We start from the raw sequence: 20,445 nt of genomic DNA, 5'->3' as shown, positions 1-20,445 counted from the left end.
GACAGATGAAGTGATATCTGATTGTAGACACAGCACTCAAAGATTTTAGAACGAAATGAGAGGTGAGAAACTGGTCGGTAATTGTTGGTGTCTGTAGGATCAGCGGTTGTTTTCTTTAGGATTGAAAGAACCCTGGCTGTTTTAAAGGCAGATGGCCAGATGACATAGAGCTGTTTATGAATGAAAGGGATGAGGTCAGGGGAGATGGTTTGAAGCATTGCTGAAGGGATTTGATCTAGTGGACAGGTGGTTGGGTTGCCTGTAGATATTATATGAATGATTTCATCAGATGTGAGCTTAGATGTGAGCTTGCTCAGTGGCACCTCAGAGGCGGTTCGGGATTCGAACAAGTAACCTTACGATTACAGGGCCGTTTCCTTACTCGCTAGTCCAACCACTGCCCCACAAAAGCATGTTTCTTAAATTTGTTTCTTGTATTGGATTGTCCAAAATGGCTCAATCTTATTCCCCATAACTGCCACAGTGAGGGAATTACAAATAGTAGGTGTGTCCAAACGTTTGACTGGTAGTGTGTGTGTTTATATATATATTTATATATAGACCTGACTTTGCATCTGAGACGTCAACACATCCTTCCCCCTCACAACCTCAGGAGCAAGTTGCAGTGGCCTGCAGGGACTGGCGCTTTTAGAATGTCTTGAGAAAACATTATAAATAATGAGGCATCTATGAGCGAGTTATTTACGCATACATAATTCAGCGCATTCCTCAATGAAATCATAAAAAATGCATGTCAACGACCCGAGGGACTGTGCTTGAGAAATTTAATAATGTAAAATGAATACGGGCAACAATACTCATTACGGAACTCTTAATGAGAACAGATGATGGACACTGAAAGAGATTCACAAACTTTAGAGGCGTTGTAATGTTGCATAGTTGCGTTTCCGTGCTTGTGCAATCACTAATGCCGAGTTGGAAATATGCCGAATGACCGCAGAACCACTGCGTTCATCTGTGTGCACGGAAGCCGTTTTGACTCAGGCATAATGCACCATCAAAGCCTTCAGGTCATCGTCAGGCAGTTTGTGGTCACCACACAGGGGACCATTTTCAAACTAGCACTAAACGTCATTGCTAGTGTGAGGTCAAAGGCGTCAGGATTCAGAACAAAGAAGGATAATAGAGAAGCCTGCTTCCTTAAATGATGTGTGAGAGCTGCCAATCATCTGGCTCCTCCCCTTACAAACTTTGTGTATAAAGCCCTGATGAAACGTCTTGTTCAAGGCATGATAACTACCAAGCGATTCTTTCTTGTTTCATCAATACGTGTAAACTCTTTGACCTTAGCACGTAGCGCCGTGCTTAGCGCTAGTTTGTCCATTTTAGCTTATTGTGCTTCACACGCATACCTTGCCTTCAGAGGGGGCCCATTGAGTTTTAATCGTCCTCTGTGCTGCCCGAGGGGCATCATGGGTAATTTCACGGTGAGGAATGTCTTGGGCAAGAGCAAAAATGGAACTAAAGAGAGGATGAACGGAAGAGAAAAAGTAAAGAACATGTGATCCGACCCAGTATACTGGGTGTGAAAGAAGGGCAGCTTCCTGCCAAATACAGCTCCGTTTGCTGTCAAACTCAGCTTCAATTACGCGTCCACTTCCTGACAAATCCGGCTCCGTTTCCTGGCAGCGACCACCCGCCTTTTTGCCAAATGCCTCCTTAAAGTCTCCTGGCACCTTATTCATGCTGCGGAGGAAGCTCTGTGCATTAGTATGTGGACCGGCATCCTCCGTCCAGCCGGCGAGGAGGAAGTGAAGCCGGGAGAACCGCAGAGCCGCACGAATTGAAAGAGGCCGAGTCGAGCCGAGCAGAACGATGGGCTGAGGTTCTGGCAGGAGGTGGTGAATAATTAAGTCTTCAGGGAACCAGATAGATGCTGTTGCGCGCACCCCCTCCCGCCCACCCGCTCATTCGGATTCTGGGTGTTTCTGTGTGTTCTAATGCGCCATATGTGTGCGTCTCCCATAAAGAGTCTCTAATGACAGGGATGTCACATGTTGTGTGCCATGTTTTTACGAAAATGCTTGTTAATGACAGTGTGTGTGTGTGTGTGTGTGTGTGTCTCAGTGAGTGTTTTGTATTCGGGAACATCTGGCTGGATGCCTCACTCTTAAAGATTTACTGCTTCGTTCTTGTCGCATGGTGCTTCGGCAGTAAAACTGAAACTGTGTGTGTTGGTGTGTTGCTTTCATATGCGCTTCTTTGTTGATGCATGTGTCACTCTAGACTTTGTGAAAGAGGACCTGGTACTTCACTGTTTTTAGTAGATGTAATTTTCCATGATCAGCAGAGTGAAGCTTGCTGAAAGAAAAAAAAGTGCACCACGGCACATGGTGCTCACAGTGAAATTTGTCCTCTGCATTTAACCCATCACCCTGAGTGAGCAGTGGGCAGCCATGTGTGTGGGGACGGTGCTTTGCTCAGTGGCACCTCAGCGGATCGGGATTCGAACCGGCAACCTTCTGATTACGGGGCCGCTTCTTTAACCGCTAGGCCACCACTGCCCCATAGGGTTAGAAAGGTTCTGATTCAGAAAGATTCAGAAAAGATTCCGAAATATTCTGATTCCGAATGCCGACCAGGATTCATCTGGTACAAAGTATGGAAATATTTGTGCGTCCAGATTAATAACTGCTTTGACACCGGTACTCTGGTATTAGCCTAGTGGGCAACGTACTCGCCTGTGGACCAGAAGACCCAGCTTCGAACCCCACTTACTACCATTGTGTCCCTGAGCAGGACACTTAACCCTGAGTGTCTCCAGGGGGGGGACTGTCCCTGTAGCTACTGACTGTAAGGCGCTCTGGGTCAGGGCGTCTGGTAAATGCAGCTGTAAACACTGACACTAGGCGTGACACACAGCCTGGCAGGAATTCAGGGGTTTATAGTGCAAACATAAATGTGCAAAACTGTACAAATATTTAACCCCCACAATGACAACTGGAGCGGAACTGATGTGAATACGATGCGAAACGAAGTGGAAATGAAGACTCCCGCACTTTCGTTCGGTTCCAGTAACCGCTTTATCAGCGCTAGGGTCATCAGGTGCAGGGCCAGCTGGCCACAGGACACACACACACACACACACACACACACACACACCTCCGGCCAGGTTAGTTGCCAGTTCACCTGGTGTGCATGCTTTTGGACGGTGGGTGGAAACTGCGGTGCCGGGCGGAAAGCCACGCCAACTCGGGGGAAGCATGTAACGGCACGTGCAGAATATGATGTAGCGGTATGAATTGATGACACATTTAGCAAAAAAATCCATTGGGATTCTTAAGACTGGAGCTTAAAGTAAAAAATGTGGGAATTGAATTGTGGGTCAAAAAAAAAATGCCAAGCAAGCGTCAACCAATCAAAGCCATTTGTGCGATTTTCCCGGGGAACACGTTTTTTCTTGCGTTATGTCGCCACGAGCGAGGAGCTCACCCTGACATGTAAGAGTTTAACATTTCACATTTAACGCAGCGATTAACACATTCGTTTTGACAGCCCTGCTTAATATAAAAGATTTAATGTTTGATTAATGGCCTAGGCCATGCGTCTACAAGCTTTGGTATTAGTGTGATATCAGGGTATTCTGTGGGGCGTAGCCCTTGTTTAGATATGCCCTGATAAAGAGCATTCATATATTTATCTGTTTTTTTCACACAAAAAAAACAGCCTTTGGCTAAAAAGTGTGAAATAAAATGAGTTTTTAGACTTTTAAAGAAATGAATGTGTGTGTGTGTGTGTGTGTTTGCATGTGACATGAAAGAGGGACAAGTTATGCACGTGTGGCATGTATTTATGTATTTAATAACTGAAGCTTATTAGCTGCGTCCCAGACCGGGGTTTTGTGCCGGCTCTGCTGTCCGAACAGATCAGTGTTGACGTTCGCTGCACTGAAAAGAGGAAGCATAGCTGCCATTTGTTCAATGTGCTTTTACTCTTTTATGCTTGTGTGTAATTTGTTTTTTACTATAATTTTTAAAGGGTGGTAATAGCCTAGTGGGTAACACACTCGCCTATGAACAAGAAGACCCAGGTTCAAATCCCACTTACTACCATTGTGTCCCTGAGCAAGACACTTAACCCTAAGTTGCTCCAGGGAGACTGTCCCTGTAACTACTGATTGTAAGTCGCTCTGGATAAGGGCGTCTGATAAATGCCATAAATGTAAATGTAAATAACTGTAAATGTTGAGCCAGTGATTTTTTTTTCAGTATGTGCACATAGAAGCGCATACAAGTTCATACTCGTCCCCCACTCATTTATACAAGTTCATACTCGTCCTCCAATCATTTATACAAGTTCATATGCATCCTCCACTCAAATATACAAGTTCATTCTCATCCTCCAATCATTTATATACGTTCAAACTCGTCCTCCACTCATTTATACAAGTTCATACGCGTCCTCCACTTATTTATACAAGTTCATACTCGTCCTCCACTCATTTATACAAGTTCATACTCGTCCTCCACTCATTTATACAAGTTCATACGCGTCCTCCACTCATTTATACAAGTTCATACGCGTCCTCCACTTATTTATACAAGTTCATACTCGTCCTCCACTCATTTATACAAGTTCATACTCGTCCTCCACTCATTTATACAAGTTCATACGCGTCCTCCACTTATTTATACAAGTTCATACGCGTCCTCCATTTATTTATACAAGTTCATACTCGTCCTCCACTCATTTATACAAGTTCATACGCGTCCTCCACTCATTTGTACAAGTTCATACTCGTCCTCCACTCATTTATACAAGTTCATATGCGTCCTCCAGTCATTTATAGAAGTTCATCTGTGTTGTCCACTCCTTTATACAAGTTCATACTCGTCCTCCACTCATTTATACAAGTTCATACGCGTCCTCCACTCATTTATACAAGTTCATATGCGTCCTCCACTCATTTATTCAAGTTCATACGCGTCCTCCACTCATTTGTACAAGTTCATACTCGTCCTCCACTCATTTATACAAGTTCATATGCGTCCTCCAGTCATTTATAGAAGTTCATCCGTGTTGTCCACTCCTTTATACAAGTTCATACTCGTCCTCCACTCATTTATTCAAGTTCATATTCGTCCTCCACTCATTTATACATGTTCATACGTGTCCTCCACTCACTTATACAAGTTCATACGTGTCCTCCACTCATTTAAAAATGTTCATACGTGTCCTCCACTCATTTATACAAGTTCATACTCGTCCTCCACTCATTTATACAAGTTCATACTCGTCCTCCACTCAAATAAAAATGTTCATACTTGTCGTCCACTCATTTATACAAGTTCATACTCATCCTCCACTCGTTGTACGAGTTCTTATGTGCCCTCCAGTCTTTATACGAGTTCATACATGTCCTTTTTTATTTTAGATTCCATGCATGTGTGTATGTTATTTTGGCAGCGGTTCGGTATTTGCAGTAGTAATTTCTGATCGAGATTTTAAGCATGTTTGTTTCTGTTTGTGCTTTATTGGACAGGTCCAGAACGTGACGCAGTCGATGGAACTGCTTGACCTGCGGACGTCGAGAGACCTGCAGTACGTCAGAGACTCTGAGGTTCTACTCAGGAGCGTGGAGAATCGAGTTAAAACGGCCCATAGCAACCCTCGCAGCCTGAGCCCCAAGGGCTTCCAGGTATCGTCCCACATTCTCACTCAAAGGAGCCTTCATAGAACCTTGAATTGTTCAGGAAAATAAAAGTTTGCTAGAGCCCCTCACTCAGTCACAGCATTGTGGAAGAACAAGTGCATGAAAGGCCAAACAGTGCACCAACGTGGTTGCTAATTCACTGTTAATTACCACCAGGGATTAGAAACATTTAAAAGAACTAAAGTGACAGCTGATATGCAGCAACGAGGCCTTCAGTACATTTCTAACGATGAATCCAATGACATGTGTGAAAACCTAGTTCAGTTTTATGAGGCCAAATCTTCTCAAAGGTCCTAAATGTGCACCGATGATATCAACATTTAGACCCTTCACTGGTCAGCCCACATTTCAGAGGAGAGAAGGATGTTTTATTGTAGTCCGACGAGAGCAATTAAAAATTATTTCAGACATTGCTGGAACATCCCTCAAGCATACAGAAGCAGGACACACATATGGGGATTGTGTGTGTGTGTGTGTGTTTTGTGGAAAAGGTCCACTTCTATTTCTCAGTTCCCATAAGTCATTTAGCTAATTACACTTTCTGCGTTAGTCTTTAATGAGCTGGTGGGAACTGAGTGTTCAAGTGAAAGAAGAAGGGAAGAGAGCGAGCGCGGGGAAAAGAATGGGCCAAAAGGAGCATTAAGATGAACGTCTGACGTGTTGCACTGTGTTTGTGGAGAGACGAGGAGACAGACAGGGAGAGGGGCCGGGTTGGTGGAAGATGTCGGCTCCAATCACGGTGATGTTGCTGTAGCAGCAGTCTGGTCTGCAGTGTGTCGGCTTGCTGATGTCTCTCTTATGCAGTGGAGAGGATGAGGCTGGATCATGTGCACATTTGAAGACTCTTCTCATTTCTTAGGCATGTATACCTTTATGCGTTATAACACATGAAGGGCTGCTTGCTGATTATTTCATTCTGTTATTTCACACTTTCAGAGGCGTCACATGATATATGCAATTCATTCAGTTGTCCTTTTGGTCTGGAATAAATATTACCAAGTTATCCTGCTTCCATGTATGACACTAAACCATCTCTATAGGTGTCACGACTGACTGTAGGTGGACTCTATAGGTGGACTGACGGGGGAAGGAAGCGCAGAGGTGTGACATGCTGGGAACGGGGTTTTATTTCAAATAAACATGGCTCGGTGGCCGAAAACAATTTAACTTAATGAAAGAACATAAACTAACCCACAGGCGTGTGGCGATTGCCAGAACTCAAAATCCAAACACATACACGGTTGCAAAGTCAAGTTCACAAAAATGCAGAAGATTCCGAAGGGGCGGAGATCTCCGGCTTTTATGCATTGTCAGGATTGGGTACAGGTGATGAGCCCAGCTGCAGTCAAATCCTGACAATAAGACAGGAGCTGCTGAAGTTCCATGCTTTTCAGATTCTTCACATGATTTGTGATTATGATATAAACGTTTGATTAGCCGGTGGGATTTCTGTAGTAATGTAATGCGCTGCAAAATCTGATGTTTCAGAAATCGCCTTTTCGTTTTCTCAAGACCATCAGACAGCACATTCCAGTATTTCACACCTTTTTTTCCGTTCGACACGGTGATGCTTTTACATGATGATTATGGCATAGGGATGACAAATACACGATAAAGTCATATTTGAGTTCACACCGAAAGCACTAACAAGATAAATGTCCTCGCAGCACACCGAGCCTGGAATGGAATTGTTAATAGTGACTATTTAAATGTATAGGCTTTTCTCCGACCCATTTACCCAAACTTGATTGAAACAATTAATTACCTTTAGGTGGCATTTACAGAAAAAAATTACAAAATGTGTTTCTGTTTTTCCGTGTTTGTTTGTTTGTTTATTTACAAAGCATCTCTATGCCTGACTCTGTGTGTGTGTGTGTGTGTGTGTGTGTGTGTGTGTGTGTGTGTGTGTGTGTGTGTGAGAGTGTTCCTGGCGGGCATTGGGAAAAACTCATTCACTTAAGCCTCAGTTTAACTTTGCCTGCTGCCCACAGTGAAACATCTCACAGCGATTATGAATATTTACACAGCATGCGGCTAAAGCGCGGCAATAACTAAAGCATACAGACGTGGAGAGGGGGAGAGAGGGAGAGAGGGAGATTGATAACAGGGCCAGGGAAAGAGAGAGAGGAAGGCCGGGTGGGAGAGCAACATCGTCAGTGAGAGAGAGAGAGAGAGAGAGAGAGCAGTGAAGGGCACAGGCGTCGTTTTTAAGGCGATAATAAAACTTTGGATGGAGGGGTGAAGATTAGAGGAGGGGGAAAGAGGAGAGGCAGGGATGAAAGGAAAAGATATGGAGCGAAGGATTATCCACGTGAACGGGGGTGCAAGATGGCATGCTGTTGGCCTTTCCAGACTGTGCGTGTGTATGAAAGGCAGAAACCGAGATGGAAGTTATTGGCTTGTTAAAGAAATGATGAAATGACATTTTTTTGTCATGGTTTAGTCGTATCCATGGGGGTCAATCGGGGAGGTTTCGATTATTTTTGGTTATATTACTCGCAAAAATGTTTAATACTTTAGGCATCACATCAGTGCCTGAGACCTTCACAGCCTTCTGTTTTGAAAAGACAATAGTGGAGTCCAGGGGTTGAGTGGACAGGTGAACACTGGACAGAGGGTGGGATCTTTAGCAGCTTTTCCTCACCTCAGGGTCACCAGAATAATCAGTAACACCAAATAATAGACGACCGAAAGCTTTTTTTAATTTTATTTATCTCATTCACCCTCGCAAGTCCGCTCCCAGTCTCATCCTCTCCATCGCTGCCCCGCTTCCTCCTCAGGACCTGAAGCGCAGCGTGTCTCAGCTGCTCCCCCTGCTGGGCGTGCTGGATCAGTACCGCGCCGACGCCGCCCTGGTCATCTACCTGAAGGAGGAGGTGCGCAACCTGAGCCGGGTGCTGGCCGCCATCCAGGAGGAGCTGGGAGCGTACGACTACGAGGAGCTGCAGCAGCGGGTCGTCCTGCTGGAGACCCGCCTCCAGTCCTGCATGAACAAGCTGGGTGTGTGTGTGTGTGTGTGTGTGTGTGTGTCACAGCAGCTCCTGTGTGGGTGGCTGGAGCGCACGCTGACTTATGACATTAATAGTGTGTGTGTGTGTGTGTGTGTGTGTGTGTGGGAGGTTAGAGCTCATGCTGACTTGAGACATTAATTGTGTGTGTGCGGTGCGATGTGAGTCACAGCTTCGGTAGGGAGCTGACAACAGTATGTTCTAATCTGCTATCTTTCTAAATTCACAATAGAAATGTTCAGTGCACATCAGAAAAGCTGTTCTGTTAAACATTCTTCGTTTTGTCGGGATGTCTTTGGGGACGGCATAGGGCCTATTTTCATCCGTTAGAGGAACAGGAAGTGGCCGCGGGATAGATATCTGCCTGGTGGGGAGGAACTAACTACCCTCCCAGACCTTTTTGTGGGTGTACCCAGAAGATCATGTTTTTTTATTTTTTACACAAAGTTTAAAAGGGGGAGGAGCCTTTAGGCGTGATTGGCAGCTCTCACACGCCCGACCTCCTCATTCTGGATGAATCAGACCCCATCCGGTCAATCCGTGTCCATCTCCTCCCTTTTCAGTTTCCTTTTGCTCAAAATACCACCAAAACGCTGATAGTTTATCAGCATCCTGGTTGAACTGGTGAACGTGACGTTTGGTGAACACAGGCCATGCACCACGTCTTATGTAGAGCCACCAAAATATGCCACTTGAAGTGACTCTGCGCTTTGCACATGCTGCTGTGTTTGCACGCGTCTCATGTGTGATCATGCATCCATCCTTTCAGGCTGCGGGCGGCTGACGGGCATAAGCAACCCAATCACCGTTCGTGCCTCCGGATCCCGGTTCGGCTCCTGGATGACGGACGCCATGATCCCCAGCTCCGACAACAGGGTGAGGGCTGCCAGCTCTTCGTCACGTGCCGCTTGCGCCGTGGTCAGAAGTGTAAAGTCTGTGAACAACAGGCTGCGTTCCGGCGAGATTATTCATGAAGCAGCAATTCTTACTGGCCCAGATAGCTGAAATTGGAATTTGTGGTTTGGAATTACATTTAGAGGGATAAGGTAATAGGATTATTGAACTGATTTCTATCAGTTGTTATGGGTGCATACAAGCTCTGGACATGGGTATATATATTCGTGTCGTGCCTGTGAAGCTATGCAATGGTCAAGAGAAGGTAGATGTCAGGTCGACCAAACATTACCACTGGGAAGACAACAGGGTTTTATTTTGTAATGGGGCCGCAACTAACGTCGAGTAGTCATTGACTTATATAACGATTAGTTGACTAATTGCATTATAAATTGCATAATTATAAAGTGGCTGTTATTTACCTACCAGCTTTTACACTCAAACTGAGGTTATTTAAATTATGTAGCAAATAATAGTCAGATGTTATTTCACTCAAAATAGATTTTAATATTATATTATATTTATTTTGCGTTAAAAGATATGTATTTTTATATAATCATATTGATTATGATATTGGGGCGGTGGTGGCCTAGGGACCTGTAATCAGAAGGTTGTGGGTTCGAATCCCGAACCGTCAAGGTGCCACTGAGCAACCGTTGGTAATAATAATAAATAAAGTGAAGTGATTGTCACATGTGATACAGAGCAGCACAGCACACTGTGCACACAGTGAAATTTATCCTCTGCAATTAACCTGAGTGAACAGTGGGCAGCCATGACAGGCGCCCGGGGAGCAGTGTGTGGGGACGGTGCTTTGCTCAGCGGCACCTCGGTGGCACCTTGGCGGATCAGGATTCGAACCTGCAACCTTCTGATTATGGAGCCGCTTCCTTAACTGCTAGGCCACCACAGCCCCAGTGGTGTTCTTTGTATCAATGTGAGATATTTATAATGACTGAGAACAATACTACACTAGTGAGTGAGTTTAGTGATGTTTAATTTTATTTACATATTCTCAGCCTTCCAATGGATTCAAATTGTCCATGTAGAGGACAGTAATGGGTGGAGTCAGGGGGTGTTTATGGAATTACGTGCGCTGGGTTACATGGGCTGGTGATGGCAGTATCAACTATTTGGAGCTGGAAGTGGTAAATGGGTGATGGGGGAAAGTGTACTTTTGCTGACCATTATTACCAACTGGTTGTTTTAAAGATGGAATTCTGTACAGAAGTAAAGAGTTAACTGAAAGACTACTGCTTCAGAGTTGTGCACATCAGACAGGTTAGCTTCAGTCGCCTAGTGACTGCATGAAAACCCTTAATGGTTTGGCACGGGTTTCTTCCAGGTTGCTGGATTTATCTACTTATTTTAAATTTAAAATGCGGCAATTATAAATGATCAAATTTTAATTTGTTGTTTTTTTTCCCCACAATCTGGACTAGTCATTGCACCCCTAGTTTGTAGTCAAAGCATTGGATTTCATGTTGTGTTACATTTGAGTCGAGGAAATAGAATTCATCAAAATCATTTATATGTATGTGCATTTTCCTAGATAACCAGACAAGGTACAAAGTAGTTGGGAGTTTTTTTAGATGCACTAGAATTTGAATATTTACAACCAGCATATTCGTCTTCACTGCTCAGAATCAGATGCGGCTTGGCTGATATGTTGCCGCCTGGTTCAGACGTCTAGTCGAGGAGTGCACAGGTTGTGCTATTTTCTGGGAAAACGTGCCCCGAGGATTTTCCCATGGATCTTCTGCAGCCACAGAGCATTCAGAGCAGTCAGCCCCGTCGACCTTGCGTGTGACGAGATGCTCAATCAGAGACATGGAGGCTCTCAGGTTCTCCTTTTACCTGCCGTGTTTGTCCATGCAGACAGGGTCAAATCGGGGCCATGTACTGTTCTTCAGGGCATCTATGTTCTACAGCATGTATCTGTTTCTGTCCGTCTCGTTTTGGTTTAGTGGTGATGTGCCATCGCAGTGTTTAATTCCTGAGTCTGTTAACAGGTCCCACTCCACATAGAGACCCCTTTACACAGATCCCACTGAATCTTATTAGCTGCAATGTTGACAACAGTGAAAGATTCTCAAGAATGTTTCTGTTCCTTGCCTGCTGTGTAAGGTCCAAATAAAATGGTGGAGGACTGGAGGTCCTCCCGTCCCACCTCACTTTGTTTTAATCTCTGCTGAAAGATCATTCATGCTTAATAAATTATGCACCCTGCCTGTAAAACGGATTTATCTTATTTTTCCAATCTCGGGCCCAGTGCCACATCGGTAGATCAGTGATGGCAGGTTTGCTTTCTGGGGTTAAATCAGGCATTATTAATACGCAAATCAGGCATTAATCAGCTGCTAGGTAGCTGTGTATACATGGTTTATCAGTGTAAAATGTACACATGTATGGTACAGTTCAGGTTTGATAGTTCATAGGTTGTCATATAGTTCACTTGTTGTTATGAATCAGTTAGGTCCACTCAATGGAGACTGTCACGTGATCCCGCTCATGTGACCGGGAGCTCCATGGAAACGAGGTGACGTGACTCCTTTCAAAGGGCAAGATGGCCTGGCTGATGGCTTTGGATGAGTTTACATTCGCAGATTAACGTTGTGGTAATTCACCAGCCTCCTCCCGCTTCCAGCGCCCCTTCTCCTGCCAAGGAGCCACCCCTGGAACAGCTCCACTCCCACAAGCTTCCCAGTTCCCAAGATCCAGCCATGACAATTTACAGTAGTTACAGGAACAGTCCCCCTGGAGACACTCAGGATTTAGTGTCTTGCTGAAGGAGACAACGGTAGTTAGTAGGGTTTGATCCATGTGAATCTTTGTGGTTTTCTGGTTGGTAGGCGAGTATCTCCCCCACTAGGCTACTACACTGCAGATCAAATGTGCAGATCAAATTACTGTGCAGATCAAATCCTGTATCTACTGTAGGTTCTATCGATGTGTATTGGCAAGGGTTCCGTTGAGAATTATCAAAATGGTTTTTGGTTTACAGCCTGGCTGTCCTCTGTACTTCAGATTACAGTATGCTGTGAATCACTTGGCGGATGCTTTTATCCAAAGTGACTCACAATGCAAGAGCAACACTTAAAAGCCGGTGCTGTGGGAGACCTCGGGGTGAGCAATAAGTTAATAAGATATGAGGCATGCTGCGTGCAGATCCAAGTAAAGATATGCAATTGCATGCGAGTTACGTTGTGAAAGGTCTAGGAGGGGAGGTCCGCAAAGAATTTAGATTCATATTTCATCTTCATGGTTGCTGTATAACTCTTGACATGAACATTATATATACTGCTCCAAAAAAGGCAACACTTAAAAAGGGGCATTTAAACTACGCAACATAACAAGTCAATCACACTTCTGTGGAATCAAACTGAACAGTGTGTGGGGACGGTGCTTTGCTCGGTGGCACCTTGGCGGATTGGGATTTGAACCGGCAACCTTCTGATTACTTCCTTAACCACTAGGCCACCACTGCCCCGTGACAGACGTGATAGAGTCTGGAGACCCATGGAGAAAATCTTCTGCTGCCTGTAACAACCTCCAGCATGACTGGTTTGGCAGTAGGTCAGTAATAGTGTGGGGTGGCATTTCTTTGGGGGGCCGCACAGACCTCCGTGTGCTCACCAGAGGTAGCCTGACTGCCATTAGGTACCGAGATGAGATCCTCAGACCCCTTTTGAGACCATATGCTGGTGTAGTTGGCCCTGGGTTCCTCCTAATGCAAGACAATTCTAGACCTCATGTGGCTGGAGTGTGTCAGCAGTTCCTGCAAGACGATGCTGTGGACTGGCCCACCCGTTCCTCAGACCTGAATCCAACTGAGCACATCTGGGACATCATGTCTCGCTCCATCTACCAGGAATTGACGGAAGTTTGAGTTCAGGTCTAGGAGGAGACCTCAGGAGACCATCCGCCACCTCATCAGGAGCATACCATAGCGCTGTAGGGAGGTCATAGAGGCACGTGGAGGCCACACACTACTCAGCCTCATTTTGACCTGTTTCAAGGACAATTTGGTGTGACCTAGTTGTCAGCACATTCAAAGTATTTATTAAGAATATCATTCATTTGAGTAGTGCGTATGTGTGTGTATACATATATTCATATATACATATGAAGGTTGTGTTTATTGATTGGTTTGGGTAAAGAACTCAACAGCCTTTCCTAGCCTGATGTGACCATTAAATCCATACTGTCTGAAATGTGGACACACCCATGGACCTATTGAAGGTTTTTACATCTGCTGCTTCAGATTGAATGTAGATTTTTCACTTAACACTCTTGCCTCAAATGTTGAGCCCCCCCTCTCCAAAAAGCCACAGAGGCTACGTCTTACGTCCAGTGGCGGCAGAACCAATTTTTAGCCAGACCTTGCCAAAGGCATGGGCGAATGTCAATTGCTTAATTAACACAGGAACCACACGCGTGCGGAAGGCCCAGCTCACGTCAGCTCACCCACTGGCTGCAGCCAGTAAGCTGCCGGGGGTCGTCTGGCAGCGACTCCTGCTGAATCCTGATGCCCCTGGATGGCGGCGCGCACTGACTCACCGCTGATGTCCCAACGGGCCGTTTCTCATTTACTACCGTCTGCAGAGGCGAACACACACGCACTCAGACGAGTGCAGTTTGAGGGGATGTATGTTGGGTTGGCCGGCACGGCAACTGTTCCCCAGATGCCCAGGTGTGATTTATTGAGTGTCTTTGACCCACATCTGTCCCCCTTTTATAGTAACCATGGAGACCAGGGGTGTTCTACATTCCGGAACACAATCCCAGCTGCTGCCAATTTCTGTAACCCGGTTTCCACGGCTCCCTTAACCCGGTTACCATGGACGTGGCTGCCTGGTTGTCATCCAGGACGGAGAGCGGGTCTCTCCGAAGGTCATTTGGTACAAGTGCTCAGCCTAATGGGGCAGTGTTGGCCTTGCGGTCTAAGTAAGCGGCCCGTAGTCAGAAGGTTGCCGGTTCAAATCCACTGAGCAAGGCACCGTCCCCACACACCGCTCCCCGGGCGCCTGTCATGGCCACCCACTGCTCACCAAGGGTGATGGTTAAATACAGAGGACACATTTCACTGTGTGCACTGTGTATCACAATGACAATCACTTCAGTTTCTTTCTTAATGGGGCGGCGGTCGCGGTCGTGTGACGTCAGGACTGTCAAGAATCGAATTTTGGTTCGAGTCCGGTGCCTTTGGCCTTAAAAGGAGCCTGAAGATGGAGGAAGAGAAACAGGTGGACTGGCGAGTTTTCTCTCATCTCTCACCGCGGCGCAATCTTTCTTCCTGTCTCCATGACTACGGTGTCAGTGCATTGGCCTGGCGTGGCATTTATAAATTGTTCATCACTGTGTGTGTGTGTGTGTGTGTGTGTGTGTGTGTGTCTAAGAAGTAAAGGAGTGTCTACGAAGGCTTGATATTTATTGATTTAGGCAAAATGATTTATTATTAATTGCGTACATTTTACCAGCGGGGACCCTCGAGGCAAACAGGTCCATCATCTGCCTTTCTGTCTCACACACACACACACACACACACACACACACACACACAGAGCAGTACAGATTTTCATGTGCCTGGCTTCGTCCAGATGTCTTTGTTGATAGCTTTTACCCTGAGAGATTGGAAGGGAGCGAGTAAAGGGTGGTATTGTTTGGAGGGGTCGTACGGCAGGAGAGGGATGGTACCAAGGTCAAAAAAGACCGTCGGTATGAGGAAGAGGAGAAGATTGGACGAGAGGTTGGCAGGCCTGAGATGATGACGGGAGAGAAATGGACAGTTTTAGAGGCAAACAGATAGAGTATGCAGCAGGACACCCAGTGTACGTTTGTGTGTCCAGCGTCCCATGTCTCCTATGAATGGCCTGACCTTATTAATGTGATGTGCGGCAACCAAGTACATCGATTTGCTTTATCCACCTCAGCGGCTCATAAGCAGAGCAAAGCAAGTAGTCACGTGGGACTGACCTCCCCGTCTATACGGCCACCACAGAGGAAGCACCGCGACCGCGCCGCTGGGTACGTCCTAACGAGCTTCACGGAGCCGGCAGTAATTCACTTCCCAGCGTCTGCCGAAGCCATCGATTATTCAAAGCTGGTCGTGGTGTAGCGTCCCTCTGGCGATCGGCCCGTCTCAAGAGTGAGTCTTGATGGGCCAGATGGATGGGCCCGTGGCTGGATTGGTAAAGGGCAGAGAGCTCCAGTCCGACTCAGACGCCAGCAAGGTGGAGGTGGAGTACTGGTTTGGGCTGGTATCATCAAAGATGAGCTTGTGGGGCCTTTTCGGGTTGAGGATGGAGTCAAGCTCAACTCCCAGTCCTACTGCCAGTTTCTGGAAGAGACCTTCTTCAAGCAGTGGTACAGGAAGAAGTCTGCATCCTTCAAGAAAAACATGATTTTCATGCAGGACAATGCTCCATCACATGCGTCCAAGTACTCCACAGCGTGGCTGGCAAGAAAGGGTATAAAATAAGAAAAACTAATGACATGGCCTCCTTGTTTACCTGATCTGAACCCCATTGAGAACATGTGGTCCATCATCAAATGTGAGATTTACAAGGAGGGAAAACAGTACACCTCTCTGAACAGTGTCTGGGAGGCTGTGGTTGCTGCTGCACGCAGTGTTGATTGGTGAACAGATCAAAACACTGACAGAATCCATGGATGGCAGGCTTTTGAGTGTCCTTGCAAAGAAAGGTGGCTATATTGGTCGCTGATTTGTTTTTGTTTTGTTTTTGAATGTCAGAAATGTATATTTATGAATGTGGAGATGTTATATTGGTTTCAATGCTAAAAATAAATAATTGAAATGGGTATATATTTGTTTTTTGTTAAGTTGCCTAATAATTATGCACAGTAATAGTCACCTGCACACACAGATATCCCCCTAAAATAGCTAAAAATAAAAACAAACTAAAAACTACTTCCAAAAACATTCAGATTTGATATTAATGAGTTTTTTGGGATCATTGAGAACATGGTTGTTGTTCAATAATAAAATTATTCCTCAAAAATACAACTTGCCTGATAATTCTGCACTCCCTGTATATCTTTTATTTCTTTGTGGCTGTCTCTCTTTGTAGGACATTCGAACACAGACACTGAGAATCCAGAACCGCTCAGTCTTTAGCAGGGATTCACCGTACGTTTACATCATTTACCAGACGGCCCTTATCCAGAGCGGCTTACAGTCAATGTAAATGTAAATGTAGTGGTGACAGGGACAGCCCCCCCCGGAGACACTCAGGGTCAGGTGTCCTGCTCAGGGACACGATGGTAGTAAGTGGGGTTTGAACCTGGGACTTCTGCGCGTACATCAGCGTTTGAAGGGCTTCTCAGCCCGTTGCCATATCACGTATTCTGTCTCCCGGCAGCATCGCGTGCTTCGTGCCATTTGACGGCAAATTACCTGATTAAATTAAGATTCTCTGCCCGTCTCCGGCGCCGGCGCGCCCGACTCCCCGCAATTAAGGCGTAATAAACGCCGGTTTAATTAGGTGCGCTGGTGGTGCACGAGATGTCGGGCCTGTTCGTTCCGCTGGTTGCAGGCCTCTAATTTAGCTGTCTGCGCCCCCCTGGTCGGCGGGGGCCGGGTGGGCGTGGCATGGCGTGGCGTGGCGTGGCGGATTGAGTCGAAGCCGCGCTTGTTCCTTGCTGATAAATGTGCTTGTTTACATCAGTATGCAAAGCCTCGGCTTGGCGCCGCTTCTGCGAGTTGTAACATGCCGTCTCGCCGGACGGACGGGAACAAACAGCAGTTCAAAGAAAAGACATCAACTCGGCCTGTGATTTCATTTCATTTCCGGAAATTCCGCAAATCGGATTATTGTTCTGTGCCAATTGCGTTTTATTGTCGTGCTCTTTTTGGTTGCATATCCCGGTAAGGATGAAGGATGGTCGCTATGGTGACAGCTGATGGAGATGAGAAGAAGGTGGGGGGGTGGGGGCACAGCTGCACAGTTATGAATTACGCCGCCGCGGCTCTCAGCCATATTTACCATCAGCGCTGATTGTGAAACGGTTCTGTTTCCCTCTTGTGTAATGTCAACATGTTCTACGCTTCTTTTTTTTATCCGGCAAATGCTTGAAAGCGCGTCTCTGCAACAGAGCGCTTGTACGTTTCTTTAGCAAGCGTTGGGATTGAATCATAAATATTCCTGTTCCTGGCCTGTCTATCGACATCAGTTCTTGTTTTCTTTTATTCATACGTTCTTCTCTCATTTTTCCAGCTTCTCGTGTTTTATATCAAACATAACATATTAAATGAATAAGGCTGGGCAACATATCACTTTAAAAAATCCTATTTCTGAGCATTAGTATTCTGATGCAGAATAAATAGTGATTTTTTTTCTAATCATTATAACTGTCCAGTTGCTCGATTGAGAGATTGAGAGTTTTCTGCATGTAAAATATAATATGCGATCAATGTATATGAATACTGTTCTGATATGGATTACAGGTAACCATGCCTTTCATTCACACGGGGCCACACACCCCCTCTCTTTTTCCTTTAGGTCTGGTCTATGGATGGATATTTTAAAGGCCGCCGGGTTTTGGAATATCGCACCCTTGGTGACTTCACCAAAGGCCAGAACTTTGTGGTTCACCTTCTCCCGCACCCTTGGGCAGGTACGTCCAAATCTGTTTAATACTTAAAATATTAATCATGCATGCAGTTTGTACTATAACATAATAATAATTAAGTGTTTTAGTAGGCATTTGCTTCTGAATGAATCTTGCCTAATCAGAACACAGTAGATATGATGAAAATTCCCTTTTAAATAATTTTCAAAATCTGCAATTTATGCAATTGTTTGCCACATTGTAATGGGAAATGTGTGGATTATTTTTAAAAATATTCAAAATATTTCAATAATTCTATGGTTACTCGTGTTTACTCTGCCTGCTTAATTACTTTAGGCAAGATGGAGTTATATCAATCACTAATCAAAAATTGTCATGTGTATCTGCCACAACGTGCCATTTGTAAGATAATAAGGCATACAATAGTGTCCAAATCGAGGATAAAGCCGGTCAACTAGTCAAGTCACCAAATCTTCAGAAAGCTGCGATGACGTGGGGACACCTCAGAGCTGAAAAAAATGCTCGAGGTTTGAGTACTTGCCGTAATTAGATTCATATTCGGGTAAATTCTACTTTCATCATTCGAATGAATGATTTACGACACGGGTTAAACAGCAGTTTTCGTTCGGTTCTCTTGAGACCTTTGGTTATGGAGTTACTATTTCCAGACACCAGCCTGTGGTTTTAGTGAAGGACTCTGTTGGTGTGAGTTGGGTGGGGAGGCATCAAGTCACCTTCTCCCCTTTCTTTAGGTACGGGCCATGTGGTCTACAACGGCTCCCTGTACTACAACAAGCACCAGAGTAACATCATTGTGCAGTACCACCTGCGTTCCAGAGTGGTCCTCCTGCAGCGCAGCCTGGGCGGAGCCGGATACAACAACACCTTCCCGTACTCCTGGGGGGGCTCGTCTGACATCGACCTCATGGCCGACGAGACGGGGCTGTGGGCCATCTACACCACCATCCCCAACGGCGGAAACATCGTCATCGGCCGCGTCGACCCGCAGACCCTGGAGGTGCGGCAGACGTGGGACACGGGCTTCCCCAAGCGCAGCGCCGGAGAGTCCTTCATGATCTGCGGCACGCTCTACGTCACCAACTCGCACCTGGCCGGCGCCAAGATCTACTTCGCCTACCACACCAACTCGTCCTCGTACGAGTACACGGACATCCCCTTCCACAACCAGTACTCGCACATCTCCATGCTGGACTACAACCCCCGCGAGCGGGCGCTCTACACGTGGAACAACGGCCACCAGGTGCTCTACAACGTCACGCTCTTCCACGTCATACGCAGCTTCGGCGACGCCTAAGAACACCGCCGACGAGTCGTGACCGCGGGAGGGTGGGACAGTAATAAGAATTCGTGCCGAGGGAGGAGGAAGATGAATAAGACAGCAGATTTGGTGGACGCGTAACCACCGACAGAAAGGAAGACCCCCCCTCGGCACACCAGACGCATCAACAGACTAGACGGAGAAATTAACATATCAAACGACACTATATGGGGCTTCCGGGACGTCCCTCAACTGTCAGCGGGAGACATGAACGGACAAACGTAAGAAACGAAGGACGAGGGTACAAGGGACGCTGTCCAGGCTGGGCGAACAGCCGGTGTCACCCATGTGTTTGTGTCTCGTTGAGTGTCGTGACCGTAAAGCGGAGCACTACGGCAACATGCCGTGGGACAAGGAACCAAAAAAAAAAAAAAAAAGAGCGATTATTTATTGGTTAAGTTATTTATTTATCGATTTGCTAGGCATGGTTGGATTTTTGTGATGAGAATGAATAAATCCATCTTTATCACCGGCGAACATGACGTGACCTTTCATTGACGAATGGCAGACAGGGAGGGACCCGTTCCTGCAAGTCCTACCAAGGCCCATGTCCCTTCATTTGGGGATTTTTTTAATGGATGCTTGCAGTGATAGAGTTCGGGGGAACAGGGCTGTCAGTCAAATACCTGCTGGCAAAAGAGCAGAGAGGAGGTCTGTGCCACAACGGCTAGTGAATCCTCAGGCAGCGTCAGCATAAATTGAGACAGAGAACTTTAAAAAAAAGGACTGAAAAGCCAGCAGCAAAATATCCCCAACATCTTATTTTACATTTCAACGTCTTATTTTTTTTTTCTGTTTCAAATTTACATTTACGGCATTTACCAGACGCCCTTGTCCAGAGCGTCTTACAATCAGTAGTTACAGGGACAGTCCCCCCCTGGAGACACTCAGGGTTAAGTGTCTTGCTCAGGGACACGATGGTAGTAAGTGGGGTTTGA

General features: G+C 45.9%; 1 protein-coding gene across 2 annotated transcripts in view; it reads left to right on the top strand.

Moving 5' to 3' along the window:
* The window catches only part of LOC114785734 (noelin-2-like), a 39,637-nt gene extending 19,531 nt beyond the window's left edge, over nt 1–20,106 (top strand). For both annotated transcript variants that reach the window (XM_028972278.1, XM_028972277.1), the window contains exons 3-7: nt 5,504–5,659; nt 8,455–8,674; nt 9,452–9,558; nt 18,099–18,213; nt 18,921–20,106. In XM_028972278.1, coding sequence (XP_028828111.1) covers nt 5,504–5,659; nt 8,455–8,674; nt 9,452–9,558; nt 18,099–18,213; nt 18,921–19,483 — 1,161 coding nt within the window. In that variant the 3' untranslated portion in view covers nt 19,484–20,106. The remainder of the gene's footprint in view (nt 1–5,503; nt 5,660–8,454; nt 8,675–9,451; nt 9,559–18,098; nt 18,214–18,920) is intronic.
* The last annotated feature ends 339 nt before the right edge of the window (nt 20,107–20,445 follow it).

Source organism: Denticeps clupeoides, chromosome 3, assembly GCF_900700375.1.
Source record: "Denticeps clupeoides chromosome 3, fDenClu1.1, whole genome shotgun sequence".
Taxonomy (NCBI): Eukaryota; Metazoa; Chordata; class Actinopteri; order Clupeiformes; family Denticipitidae; genus Denticeps; species Denticeps clupeoides.
Note: the sequence above shows the minus strand (reverse complement) of the source record. Positions and strands in the feature narration are given on the sequence as shown.